The sequence below is a fragment of the Poecile atricapillus genome, chromosome 4 (genome assembly GCF_030490865.1).
Source record: "Poecile atricapillus isolate bPoeAtr1 chromosome 4, bPoeAtr1.hap1, whole genome shotgun sequence".
NCBI lineage: Eukaryota > Metazoa > Chordata > Aves > Passeriformes > Paridae > Poecile > Poecile atricapillus.
Window position 1 is genome coordinate 63569411 of NC_081252.1, and position 15154 is coordinate 63584564.

At 37.0% G+C, this 15154-nt stretch overlaps 1 protein-coding gene across 2 annotated transcripts in view; it reads right to left on the reverse strand.

Moving 5' to 3' along the window:
* Nucleotides 1-15154, reverse strand: part of STX18 (syntaxin 18) — a 58295-nt gene that overhangs the window by 20195 nt on the left and 22946 nt on the right. For both annotated transcript variants that reach the window (XM_058838331.1, XM_058838332.1), the window contains exon 2: nucleotides 3771-3838. In XM_058838331.1, coding sequence (XP_058694314.1) covers nucleotides 3771-3838 — 68 coding nt within the window. The remainder of the gene's footprint in view (nucleotides 1-3770; nucleotides 3839-15154) is intronic.

The window sequence follows — 15154 nt, forward strand, 5'->3', positions numbered from 1 at the left end:
AAAGCTCTTCTCTCAAGTATTTTTCTTATAAGTATGAGGTGTTCTGTGATAAAAATCTAGAATTCTCACAATTCCTTTCCAATTAAACATTCTCATTAGAACAGTAGGAATAATGACTGGAATTAAAATACCTAAACCTTTCTTCAGAGAAACTGAAGGCTGTGAAGGAATCCCAAGAGGATCATTTCAAATTTCCAGGTGTTAGGGCACTACAACTAGTTCCTTGAAGTATATTTAACACAAACATATGAATTACCTTGGTGGTTCAGTGATCAAAAACATGAAGGAGTTGATGATGAAAAGCAAAGGCACAAGTTGTTCAGGGATGAGACATGAGACAAGTTAGCAAAGACTGAAGATGGGATCTTCTCCTAACACAGTGTGAAAGGCAGTGCAGGAAAGCACTACAGAAAATGGACTAAGAAGAATACAGAATGTGTAGCAGTCAATATATTAAGAATGGGACCTCATCTGAAATCCTCATCTGAAAGGAGTTATTGCTTAGTAAGAAAAAATTAAAAAGTATACACATCTTGTTAACAACTTCAGGACTTCAGACTGTCTTCTCCTTTCCAGGAAAAGTGATTAACTTGTGTGCACTGGTTTTGCTTGGGATAGAATTAATTTTCTTCCCAGCAGCAAGAATAGGGTTTGTGTTTTGGATTTGTGTTAGAAACAGTGCTGATAACTCAGGGATGTTTTTGTTATTGCTGGGCAGGGCTTACACAGAACCAAGGCCTTTCCTGCTCTGCATCCCACCCCACCAGGGAGGAGGCTGCAGGTGCACAAGGAACTGAGAGGGAACACATCCAGGACAGCTGACCCCAAATGACCACATGGATATTCCAGATCATATGGCTTCATGCTCAGCACATACAGCTGGGGAAAGAAAAGAGGAAGGGGGGAGCATTTGGAATGATGGCATTTGTCTTCCCAAGTCATTGTTAATTGTGATGGAGCCCTACTTTCCTGGGGATGGCTGAACATCTGCCTGCCCACGGTGAATAATTTCCTTGCTTTTCTAGATATGTGGCTTTTTCTTTCCTTATTAAATTCCCTTTATCTCAACTCATGAGTTTTCTCACTTTCACTCTTCTGATTTTCTCCCCCATCCCACTATGGGGGCATTGAGTCTACAGAGCCACTCGCTCACTAATAAATTCCTTATCACGGAAGGCAAAAACCCTACCTGTAAGAGAAAGGAAATAAATCCTAATAAACAGGAAAGGATAAAGGTGCAGTGGCCTGTACACCAGCAAGCTTAGATCACTACATCAAGAATTTCAGGTGTTTTGCCACTTAGATATTTTGTAGGTAATAGTCAAATCAAGAAGAAGGTGAATAAACAACTACTAAGTCAGTTTAGGTATTTTCGTTCTGTAGTTAAAGTTTGATAAAACAGGTCAGGGCCTTGGTTTCAAATAACCACTCTTCCAACTGACTTTCTCATTGCTAAAAATTTTCCTCTAAAAATGAATTAAAGACATCTCCTCTGCAGAAGGATATTTCATGTATGCCAAAAATAAAAACTCCATTATTAAAGAATCCATAGTCTTCGAAGGTAAGGTCCAAGAAGCAATCAAGAACCTGGTTGTAACACATTATGAAGAAGTTTTAAAAGGCACACCATAAAACAAATTGGTAACTCAAAAGCTCAATTTCACCAATGCATTGTCCTATAGCTGGGAGAACAAACAGCAGTACTGACAAAATACAGAGTAGTAATTCTTTTAATGAAATTTGACATCTCCAATATAAATTTCAGCACAGCCTTTTAGTATTAAATTGTTCAAAAGCTGTCCCCATTACTTAAGTATTGAAGAGCTGTTAAAACTGCTGTCTTGTGTGAGACATTTGCTAAGACTGCAAGACTGACAGCACACATGCTGTGATGCTCTTTGCATCCATGAAGCAGAACAGCACAAGTAACCTAATATGGAATTTGACATTTTTATGTCAAATTAAACAAACAATTTAAGTTTGACCATTAAGAACAGAATCAATTGCAATTATAGATGAGATATGCAGAATTATTTTATGGTTTAATAAAGGAAATTACACTTCTTTGCTCTCCTTAATTAAGACTTGGGTAGGGGGAGAGGAAGGTGAAAAGTACTGGGAATTACCATGATAACTTGTTGCAACTTGTTTACATGAAGAACATTAAAAATTTATGGAAATCAAAATAACCTAGACACACTTTTACTCTAACCACTTCCATTGTATGCACAGTACTGTTAATAAAATACAAACACTACCCAAAATTTAATCGCTGCTGACTGCTCTTACTGGAATTATTTGCAGTTTCTCAACCTCTGCACACACAAAGTTTTCATACAGTACACCCAGTTTTGCCAGTATTAAACTGCTGGCTCCACCTAGTGTTGTTCATGCCCTATTCCAAGAGGCACTGAAAAGCAGAGAGCCAGTCATAACACAGAGCTGTGCACTACTTCTGCTTGCTCCTTGGAAAAGCATCCCTCATCCACCTCACAAAACTGTGCATACCCAGAGCAGCATTTTCACCAGCACTGACTGAAGACCTCCCATGGCCTCTCACTTAGCCAAAAGAAGCCACCTTCCTTAACTCTTGTGGAGACAAAAAAGGGTGCCAGAAGTCCTCTGATAACTTACTCAGAACATATTTTGATTCCATTGATGAGGTAGTATTGCTATCACTGTGACAGACCCTTTCAGGATTAGAGATGTTTCTCAGAAAAACTGTTCCTCCAATATGGACTGAGCCTAAGGAATAGGAGATGGCTCATCTCTCTTTTTCTGGGAAAAGAATATCTGGATAGCACTTCTATTTGGTATCTAGGAAGCTTTTAACACAAAATGATTTTAGGCTGCATTTTATCTACCTTGATTGAAGCAACAGCTCAGCTTCAGTCAGGGTTGTGTCAGAACTGGAATGCAGACAGGGCTGATTCACCAGTTTGCATGTAACAAAGTTTCACTACAGAACAAATTTTACAGTTCTTAAATGCTACAATGATTTGTACTCAGTTCACCAAAATACAAGCTGCACTAACATTCAGATCTTATGATAACTTGACTTAGTATCTGCAGACCAGAAGATACTATTTTTTTCTTACAAACACCAACTTGTAAATTTGTATTTTAATCTTCTAGAAGTCCTACTATTAAAGTTACCTACAGGTAAACAGGTAACAGTAGTTTTGAATGCTTCCTAGTGGCTGAAGAGAACCAAAACTTTCTTCACACAATAATAACTACCACAGTCTTTGTCACAGAAAAACGAATCTTGTGCTGCTGTCCTCTAGCACCATGCTCTCACTGAATTCCTTCACCTGGAATTCACATTTTAGAGCCTGAAGAGTTTGCATCATTGTCCTCCAGGACCTGCTGATGCTACTGGACTTTATACTTTGGCCTGACAGGTATGTTTAGTATCAGAGAGTAAAAGGGGAAACCTGGATCACCCTGCTGTCCCAGGAACCCCTTCAGAAACTTACTCTGCAGGTCCCTAAAACGTGTGCGACTTTGACTGTCAGGCTGCTCTCTTTCCGACCTCACTCCTAAGAGCCAGAAATCATCTTCCAATTCTGAGTCTCATTTTATTCAGGCACCCTGTTTCCTTGTGACAGCACTATTCTTTCATCTTATAGTGGTTTACAGTAAGCCAATTAATAACAATCTCTGTTTTGGTTTCAGTCATTATGCCTACAGGTTTTAACGCTGTTCACTTCATAAACGTTAAATAAATAAAAAATAGATAAACCCATTTAAATACAGTGCACACTTACCTGTAAGCATTAATATAATCCTTTCTGTGTTGTAGAAGAAAATCTTTCAGCTTTCCAATATGAGAAATCTAAATGAATAGAAATCATAATTAAATTTCAGATAACAATTTATTTTATGTTTTAAGTTTAGTATTCTACACTTCCAACATGAATTCATAAATTTCTTACTATATCATTAAATAGAATAATAAAATTTATTCCTTTTTACTACAATTTTCAGATTTTCCAAGCAATCAATACATAAAAACAATCTAAAAAAGATCTGTTGTACTGAAGTCCAGCTTGGAGAACAGCAGTAAAAATACACGTCTTCTACCCAAAAAGCATAAACTAAATGATAAATATAACTATAATACTAAATGTTAAAAATATTAAACATGGTAACACAAAACATTATCTAAATTCTCAATCCAGAATTTAATGACTCCAGAATTTAATGTACATTTTGGAAATAAATTCATTTTGGAAGACCACACAAGAAATTTTTCAATTCTTTACTGACAGGTATACAGGTATACATATTAAATTCAGCTATCAAAACTCATATGGCAAGGTACTTACCCTCTCCCTTCTACTTCTCCCATAATACAGTGACCAGTTTGTGCCCAAACTAAAGTAGTATCTCTGCTGATAATCATTAGTAATCTTTGCCAGATCATACATCCCAATTAAATTACCATTTCTGAATTTCCACTTCATTCTGGGTAACTTTTACTATAAATCACTTTATTTTCTTTTTAAAGAAATCTTTACAAAGATCTTTTGGAAAGCCAAAAAAAAAAAATCTGAAACAACTTCTGCAAACTTCAGTCTGATTTAAAAGATTTGGTGTAGCATAAGACACTGATTATTTTAGAGAATGGAGGAACTACAGAAGTGTATTTTCATTCACCAGAGAAATGAGAAGTAAATGTAAAGGGAAAAGGGAACAGAATTCTATACATTAGCAGTATATATTTTCCAATACAACTTTTAAAACTATATTCTCAAAGAGTAATTAATAATTCAGTGTAGACAAAGCATGCAAGGAATTTTACAAAATGAAAGTTGGTTTTGTTTACAATAAATACAGTTTACTCCATGTATCTGGGAAAAAGTATCAGAAACTGTTCAAGTCTTAAAATCCCATTTTCATGCAAATGATCTTTGCAATTAAACAAACAAACAAAAAAACATAGAGAGAGAACATAGAATAGTTTGGATAAATAGAAGATTAATTCCCCCAATTATTTTTTTTTTAAAAGCAGCTCTTTGAGAAAAAGCGCAAGGAAAAAACGTACTTAGTAAGACCACAATAAATTGTACAACTCAAGATAAGTGTTTCCTTGTGCAAATAAATAAGCCTCCATTTCCATATTATTATTATTTGTTGTTTCAGTTTTACTCTAATTCATCATATTGGATAAGGATTTTCCCAGTCTTCATGTTTAAAGTTTTCTGTGTGATTAACCCAGGAAAATTCATCCCATTCATAGCAAACTGAGCTCTGTCAGTACCTTCAGGAGTTTCCCAAAATGTGTTAGCACCATTACACACAGGGAGGGAAATACTGCAATTGCTACAAGACCAATTGCTACAAGGGTAAGCTAAGCCATTCTACAGATGTTCCTTCTCATCGCCACCTGAACTTACTATTTGTACAGTAATCTCCTTCTCAGCTCAGATTTGGTATATCATCAAATTTGCTTAATAGATAAATGAAGCTTGACTATGAAAGCAAAACATCTAAAACAGTTATACAGTGTTCCAGTGGAACAACAATTAATAGGCAGAAAGAACTACTACAGAGGACAAAATGAATGTGAAATAAGAAACATTTCAAAACATTTACATTAATGCACAAGAAAATACTAAACTAGAATATAGATAAGCAAAATTTTGTAAGCAATAAATCTTAATATTACTGCAATAGCTACAATTTAGGAGTGATTAACAAGCAGAAAGAATCAGAATGACAAGCAAGAGCACTGTCTTACAGTAATTAATTCATCTAGTCACAAAGAGCATTCTATTTAGGCTAAAATTGTCATCATGTGTTTGAATTGCACTGACCCCACTTTGCCTCTCCTTCATTTGTAAAGCTATTTTCATGAATTTAGAATGACACCATTATGCCCATACTCACATCAGGCTCTTAGTTCCCAAGATTTGCATCAGAAGTGAGACTTCTTGTTTAAGTTTCCCTCAAATTCTAACAGCATCTTCTGCAATCCCGCACTGCAGATATTTCTTTTGCCTTTTGTTACCATGTACTACTGGCATAGCTTTGAACTCAGTTTGTCATAACCACATGAACAAAATTAACTTTTGTTATTAAAAAGACGGTCTCACTAGTATGAAAGTGAGGAAATTTTAATTTTATTTTAAAAAATTGGTTGGTGTTTTGTATGATGTTTGACTTTTTTGTAGACACAAACTATCCCTCATTATACAAACATAAATCTTGACAGTATCTCCAGTGTTACCAACTTGCAATTATTCTGGGGTTATCAGAGACCCACCATACACTCTTTACAAAGTTATCAAGCTTCAGCCTGAAGGGAATAAGGCTTCTCCCTATTACAACTGAGTGGTTTTATTAGAATCCTATTGCTCTTATTATTGTTAAGTTCTTGTCTAACTCCCGGTTTTACTGATTACCAACATCTATACATCACTTCTGGCTTCAGAATGGTCCTTTCCCTTAAAAATTCTGCTTCCCTGCATGTGTGTTTGACTTTACTGTCAGTAATTCTATCTATCTATCTATCTATCTATCTATCTATCTATCTATCTATCTATCTATCTATCTATCTATCTATCTATCGTAGCCCAGACAAATAACCCAAATCTTTTATTTCCTTCTCACAAAGCAGTTCTGAATTTGTGGAACCCACAGCTTTCCTCTGCATTTGTTCCAGTTTGTATGCATCCACTTCCAATGCAAATGACTAGAAAGGCATTTACTGGTATTGGTTGCTTTTTAACTATTTCTGCTGGAAACACCTTTTTTTGTACTATTTTTTCTAGATCCCAGTATGTATATTGCTTTTACCCCACTGGTGCATGGCTTTTTCCTTAGTAATTTATTCTAGAGCCCATGACTAAACCGTTCCTCATCTATCACATAATCACATGACAAATCCACACTTTTTGCTAGTTTTCTTTTCATTAAGATAGCTAAGGAATGTTTTAACTTTAAGAGGGTTTTAATACCATTAGCTACTCATTGTGAATTTGGCCAAATCTAACTTTATCTCTGTAAAAAAAGTCTTCCCTTCTGCACCAGTTTTCTTGGCCAGTCTATCTTTCTCATCCTGCTTTCCACTGCCTCTAGGGTAAGTTTTTGTATCTTCTCTAATTAATCTTTCAAGTAGATCTAGTAGAATTTTAAATCCCACTTGCATTTCAGCACACCCATTTTTCCACTCCATTTACCCATCCATCATAACTGCAACTTCCAATTTGCTCTACATGCCTGCTTTCAAAACATTTATACCATCAGTTCACACAGGTGTCAAAAGGATAGATGAGAGCAATTTGAAGAAGCACAAACACATCTGAGTATTTGCCTCTTGTCATGGTTCTCGCTCTTTGCATCTGAAAATTGACTTTTTCTGAAAGCCTGGAGCAGAGAAATAAGCCTTTCCTTCAACCCTGAAATAAAGAAATTATTTCCTTTCTTCCCCCTTACCCCCGCAGAGTTAGGAGGGCTTACAGAAAAGCCCTTTGTAGTTGTAGCACTCTTGCACTACACAACTAAACTTATCTTACAGGGAAGAACACTCCTGAGTTTCCAGGTAACTGTCATTTCTAAGGGAATCAGGGGAATAAAATACATTTCCTCATAATATTGTGAGTTATATCATTACAGCAACAGCATCTTCTTGGGTTTCTGTTCACTACCAGAATATGGTGCCTCATGTTCCTTCTAACAATGAAGGCCACTCGGCAAACTCCAAGCTCTCCCTCTTCTCTTCCCATTCCCACTGGCACTCCCTTAAGGGTTAATACCACACCCCAAAACACTGAAATTACTTTTTTTTTTAAATGACTCTTCTGGAAAGAACTGGTTTCTTTCATTTCAGCTTCACAAATACCTGTATCAGCATAAGGGAGAGCAGGAGCTGAACAGCACCAGTAAGGAACTTCCTACAAGATGCATCTGCCATGAATAGATAAGATATATTTAATTACAACCTAAAAAATTCATCATGATAACCTCCTAAGCTCAGGTCCTGAATCTATATTGGTGTTATTTAAATACCCCCAAGTGTAGTTCTGATCATGGAAACCCAATTGATTCTCTACAGTGAAGCAGCACCAGTTTGCCACTATGTGGCAAACAAAAGCATCAACATCATGCAAGTGAAAAACACTATAACTTTTTATAACTATAAAACACTTACCTTTTTTTAAGTTATTTTAGGTTCCAGTTTGCACTTGATCCTCACTGTAAACTACCTCTTTAATACATATATCTGTGTTTTATTCCCACTATAGATTTTTTAAACCACTCTTATTAAAACATAAAAGCAATTATTGCATCTAATGCAGGTCTGACACAAAAGGAAGCTGTGAATGGCTGCCATCTGCTACCACAGGTGGCATGCACAGCTCTATTTATACTAGGGGCCTGCACTAGAAATGGTAGATGCTCCTCTGCTTAGAGATTTTTGTGATGATTTCAGAGCAGGCTAAGTTGTTTAAAAAGATGAGAAACAGGAAAGCATTGCCTCCAAAGCAGCATCTTGACGAGATGCTGACACTTTAGAACGAAGATGCTGACTACGCTTCCTTCAGTCTCTTGGCAATACATACAGCACTTCTTTCCATTCCCAACAAAGAATTGATCACTCATGAAACAGTAGGGTCCAATTTGCATGCATTTAACCCACTGCAAGAAGCAGCAGCATTGTTTACAATTAAAATGATTGGAGCAGGTTCCCGTGACATATTGTAGAGAGAATTCAACCATGCTGAATAGTCATTTCCATTGAACAAATATAGCATTTTATCAAATTTACTCTTCCATCAGAACAATGCACAACTATTTCCTACCATATAAAATCGACTGTTACACTTTGCTCTGTATTGCCGCTCTGAATTTTTTAAAAGGATGTACTTTGTTAAAAGAATTACTTGAAACCAAAACATAATAGGAAGGCTTTTGTAAAAGTTGAGAGAGACACGGTATTTACTGTTGATTCAGCAGCACTAACAAGCACTGCTGACTATAGTGCCATAGTAACCCTAAAAACAGGGGGGAAAAAAACCCTAAACAAAATTTTACATTTAATTTTCCAATATGTTTGAAAAACATTATCTCCAATGTCTTACCTAAACAGATTCCATCTACAGATTCATTAAAAGGTGACTATATTCTACAAGCCCCTTTGCAAGAAGTGGAAAACTTAATATTGCTTTAATATTAGTATCTAGACACCTATTATGTTTTCAATTCCAAACATATAGTCAAGCTGAACATTCCCATTGCCTATTTCAAAAGAATTTCTCAGTTTCAGTAAGACATCAGTTTATGAACAGGAACTGCATGTTTCTACCAAAAAAGTAGTCTCACTTCTAGGAGGAAATACCGTAATTAGTGCAAGAACATAAACTTGTTTTTCCAGTGTCTAAATCATATTAAGGAAAAATTACAACAAAAAAAATACAAAAAAAAAAGGGGGAAATTTTTCATGGTTAGTGCATGTAATGAAGATAAGCGTTTTGACTTCCAGAAGTCTGGAGTAAAACCCAAACAGTATAGATACTATAAATGGAAGCACAATTTATATTAAATAAATTTTAAAATAAGAGTTTTGCCTCTTACCTGAACTATTTCAGTTAAAACCTAGTTAGAAACGTTTTGATGCAGAAATTACTCCTATAGTGACCTCTTCCAGTACAAACTACCTTTGACTAGATATATGAACTTTTTAAAACTACAACACAAGACAGGCCAGGTTCCACACTGGTCATATTTTACCTAGGTTGTATTTTAAACACTGTCAGCCCATTGAATCAACACAGGCTCTTGCTGGATGTTGCTAAGAACTGACAAGATTTTTGCTTTTACAGTACTGTTACTTGGATCCTACATTTCAGAACTGGAACTTTCAAAAGACGAAATTATGTAATTCGCTAGTACAGTGACATGTAACACAGATTAAATAAATTAAATTAAACTAAAGTTTGAATCAGGAGCCGGAACTCTGAATTTAATCGTGTGAAGACTGCTCTTTAAAGGATTTGCGGGCGAGTTCCCAGCAGGCCATGAGGTGGAGCTGTGTCCCCAGGATTGAGGGAGGGACGCACTGGCTGCCTCCACACATCAACCGGCCAGTTTGCAGCTGATTTGTCTCTTGAGGGGATACATTTGGTTTAGGTTTCCCCAGCAAACGTGAAAGTTTCTAAAATAGGTCACGCAGATCAATTGCTCTCGTAACCTGAGACCCAAAAGAGCAAATAATATCTAAACTGTGGCGTGGGGGTGGCCCGGAGCTGGAAGCGGGGAGCAGGAGGCGAGGAGACAGCCAGCCTGGCTACCTCTAATCTCAGGAAAATTGTGACTTTGTTCAGTTTCTGTTTTACATCAGCATATATGTTATAGCAAGGGCCAGAAAAACATTTTTTTATTGCATTTTATTAGTAATCTTGCATTTGATGCAAAGGAATTAAACAAGAATGGGGGACCTCATGTTACCAAAATGTGTGGTATATGGGACAAGAACGTGCAAAACTGAATTAATTTAATTAAAAGCCATGAAAAGGAAGAGTGAGGCTACTTGAAACTTCAAGGTAAAGATGGGACAACATTTTAAAAATATTTGGAAGATGTTTAATATTATCAGTATTTTTCTAATTTAAAACACTTTTTAAAAAAATAAAATGAAAACAAAATTTTAAGGAATCATTGCAGAAGATTTCATTTGTCAGTTGTGGAATACTGGAAGTTAAAACCTGTCTGCAGAATACCACAGGCAGCATTTGGCGCACATTAAGAAATCTTTAAACTGCAGTAAGAAGCAAAGCCAATTTCCTGACACTTGGACTGGAGTAGAGAACACTTTATTTTGCTTAATATCAAACTTTCAAAAAGGAAAAAGTAAAAAAGCATAGTCTTGTACATTTAAAAAAAGCAAAAAACAAAACCAGTTGGCTCTAAACAATTTTTTAATTTTTCTTTTGTTCTTGCTTTACTTAATATATTTTTATATATACTGTGGTTCAAAAATTGTTTCACTGATTTATGTTACTGTCAGTTTACATTTAAATACTTTGCCTCTAACATGCACCTTCGATCTGCATTTGGTTATTTTTATTTTTTATTCATTGTTAATTACCCACAATAGGAAATTTTGTAGCCAATAACTCACTCACTATCAGCCTAGAAGCCTAACATTTTATCTTACTATGCTTTCCATAAAAATAATCCAGAATTAGTGTAAGATTCAGTCGAATATATCAAGAAAAAATGATTCTTGCAATTTTGTGACACAACTGCTAACATTTGTCATTCAAATCTCTTCTAATAAGAGTCAAACAAAAGTAAAATCCAAGAGATCAAAAACTCCAGTTTCCCACTGAGAACAATAAAGACTGAAAGTACCCAGTATTATCACTAGGTTTCACTGGAGTGTTATTTGGGGCTGATAAATGTTTTTAAAAGGTGTAATGATATTGACAGCAAACTCCACCTGTACAGAAAAAATACTTTGAAGACACTGATTTTTATTTTCTTTTTAGGATATTATCCTCAAATATACTGTATATCCTTAAAACTGTTTTTAATGCTTTGTACTTCCAGCATTTGTAAACTGAAGGGAAATAAAGTCTCATTTTTAGGGTAATTACTCAAAAATACTCAATTTGAACTCTGAACCAGAAAAAAGCAAAACACATAGACTTTAAGCTAGAGCTCTGCATTAATGTTGTCACGGTTTCCTTAGCTCTTGTGGGAACACACTGGTTTGATACCATCACATACAGAAGTCTATCCAGATATTCTGAAAATGGTCTGTAGACAGTCAATGAGTTAACCTGAAAAAGTTAACAGTAGGTTTCTTACAACGTAGCATCGTGCTAAATGGTTTTAGTAATTAGTTTTCATTTACTGTCAGCAGCAACAAATACTTTCAATTAAAAAAAAGAGTACAACATCTGATTTTAATAAAACTTACTATTTCCCTTTTTCTTGTTTATTGTCAAACTCTAATCATAACTTTCTTTCACATTTATATTTTTACACAATCATCCAAAACCTCATTGACTAAAATATATACCCCACAACAATTGTGTGGGATGTTTTGGTTGAGAGACACAAGGAAATTGGTCAAAAGACGTATTTGCAATAACTGGCCTTTACCACTGCTGTTGAAAATGCTCCATTTACAACCTTTCAGTAAATGCATTCAACGTTGCTTGTGTCTTTCTGTAAGAGATATTTTCCTTGTCCCTTGTTCTCAGTCTGAGCTCATTTTAGTACTACGTTTTCTTGGCTGAAAAATGTTCTGTAATATAAAGAGAGACGTCCAGTCTCATTTAACAGATACTCAATAATAAATGGTTACTCTTCCTAACCATTATTATTATACCTTTTGATTTTCTGAAAGGTTTTTGCGGTGCAATTCAGAGAGTTCCATGCTCAAGTGCTTCACTTCGGGACCAAGCTGAATCTGTTTCAGCGTAAGCCATTGCAGAGCACCGCAGGAGCCGGGCCCGGGGCAGGGGCCGAGCCCGGGGCTGGGGCTGAGACCGGGACTGAGCCTGGGGCCGGGGCTGAGACCGGGACTGAGCCTGGGGCCGGGGCTGAGACCGGGACTGAGCCTGGGGCCGAGACCGGGACTGAGCCTGGGGCCGGGGCTGAGACCGGGACTGAGCCTGGGGCCGGGGCTGAGACCGGGACTGAGCCTGGGGCCGGGGCTGAGACCGGGACTGAGCCTGGGGCCGAGGCCGGGGCTGAGACCGGGACTGAGCCTGGGGCCGGGGCTGAGACCGGGACTGAGCCTGGGGCCGGGACCGAGCCTGATGCCGGAGCCGGGGCCGGGGCCGAGACCGGGACTGAGCCTGATGCCGGAGCCGGGGCCGGGGCCGGGGCTGAGACCGGGGCAGGGGCCGAGCCCGAGCCCGGAGCAGGGGCCGAGGCGCCGCCGCGGCCGCGCTCTCTGAAGCCGCGGGCAGAGCTGAGCCTCACTCAGGCTCCGCAGTCCCTCTGCCAGGGCCTTCCCACTCAGAACTCTACATTACCGATGTATTTACATTCATACACCCACACTGATATAGAACACGAACCAACACAACACCTATTCTGTCTCAAAAATAGTATTCAGAGGGGCAAGTATTTCCTTGGATTTTCATCACTGGTACAATAATGTTCATAATGCAAAAATGCTTCTACTACGTTTCATCACCTTAATTTGTATTACATAGACTGAATATTACTTTAGTGATTGTTCTAGCATTTATACCAAATAAGTTTCTCCCCCTCTAAAGCACCAACACCCAGTCAGAAATGAGATGCTTATGAATCCTTATGTAAAGAACATGTATAGATCAGGCACAAAAGCAATAAATAAATATACTGGAAATAAGCCAATTCTGTACACATTAAAATTTTAATCCAAGTGCTTTATGGTATCAGCATAAAAATTAAGACAAAGGGCCCTTCTGCCCCCTCTTCTCATGTAACAAGAAACCCCAAGAGCTGGATCCTCTGCCCTAAATGGTAGGAACTTCCTGGGCCCTGGCAACCGTAAGTCCTTCCACACCTGATGCCAAGCGACTCACTGAGAGGCACCCAAATCCTCAGGAAACCCAGACACAGCTTCCCCATCAGGCACACACATCTCTGCCCCACTTCAAATACTCTGCTTCACTGCCTTTTCTGAGCAAACCACTACTCCTTTGTTACAGCACCTAGGAAATAGAACCATACAAAAAAATACCTCCTCCATCCCCAGGGAAAATAACTCTTCTCTACTAGTCCTTATAACAGCAAACTGAGGTGAGGAAAAATATAGTCACAAAAAAAAATAATAAATAAATAAATAAGGATAATCCTTTTAATATCTCTTGGACCAGAGAGGAATACTAACAGTCAATCTGAAATCCAAACATTAGCCAATTCACTTCATCTTGTCCCTTTTTGAGAAATGCGTGTCTTAAAAATTGTTATCAAGGCAAACCATATCAGGGTCTCAACTCTACAAGGGCTAGAAATTTATGAGAGCACAAGTGGGACTAAAAGCACCAGAACAGTGACACCTTATCTTGTTCCCACTGGAGACTCTTCTGACCTTACCAAAGTCCAAGAGAAGAATCTCTTCCTCTAGAGCACACTGCCCTTCCATATTTCTATCAAGTTAGCTACCATGACCAAATGACCATTATACTCCCACGATAACAAATGAAGTGTCCATAAAAAGTATCTCTGAACCCCAGGATTTGCTCATGACAAGAAGTTTTTCATGCTGGTTTTCATCTAGGGGTATTTGCCAGCTGTTTTGCCTATGAAAAAATGCCCCCACCATGGGAAGAATAATTTCTATGAGAAAAAAATAGTCACATAAAAATTTCTCTCTAGAAAGTGCTTGCAGAATTTGTGAGGAGAAAGTTTTAGCTGTAATTAAAAGGGAAATCAATGCTATTCTCTCACATCTGAGTAATACTGACAATTCAAATGTATTATTTTTAATCACTGAAAGCAGAAATCCCTGACAAGATTTCAAGTTGTGAAGTAAGGCACTTTTCCTTCCTTACTTTTTCTCAGCCATGAATCTCAGTAAGATTTTTTAAATGTCCACTTCCTGTAATTTTGGTAATTTTAGACTATAATAATTTTTACATTTTTATGATGCCTTTGGGGTATCATTACAAATATTTTTTAAGCATTTAAACTTAGAAAAATAAAATTAAGTAATAGCTTCTCTTGAGGAGAGACTGTCAGTCCTGTTTTGAATAAACAATCCCTTTTAAAGGCAATCTAGAGATTTATATCCGCTGTAACCATAGAAATTAATCTAGAGTTTAAACAAAATAGAGTAAAACATAATTTATTTAATGAAAATCAGAACAGTGCTATTGCAAATGAAAGTTAGGTTTCTGTTTTTTTAATTCAACAGCCAGCTCTGTATGCAATTGTAAGATTTTACTTGATGGGCTACTTCTTACAACTTAATCATACTCATTTAACCAATTTTAACAAAGTATTCAGATATCTGAGTTTTAATTTTGCTTGGTATAAATGCCAATCACTAAAAAAAGAGAAGCTAAGGATTTTCAGATTTAAAAAGCTACAATAAATATATGAAACATTTTTAATGATAGGAGCAATCATGAGAAACTGCTTTGACATTGCAAAGCCAACAGGAACACAGCACAAAAATTTTTATGAGTTTCTCATA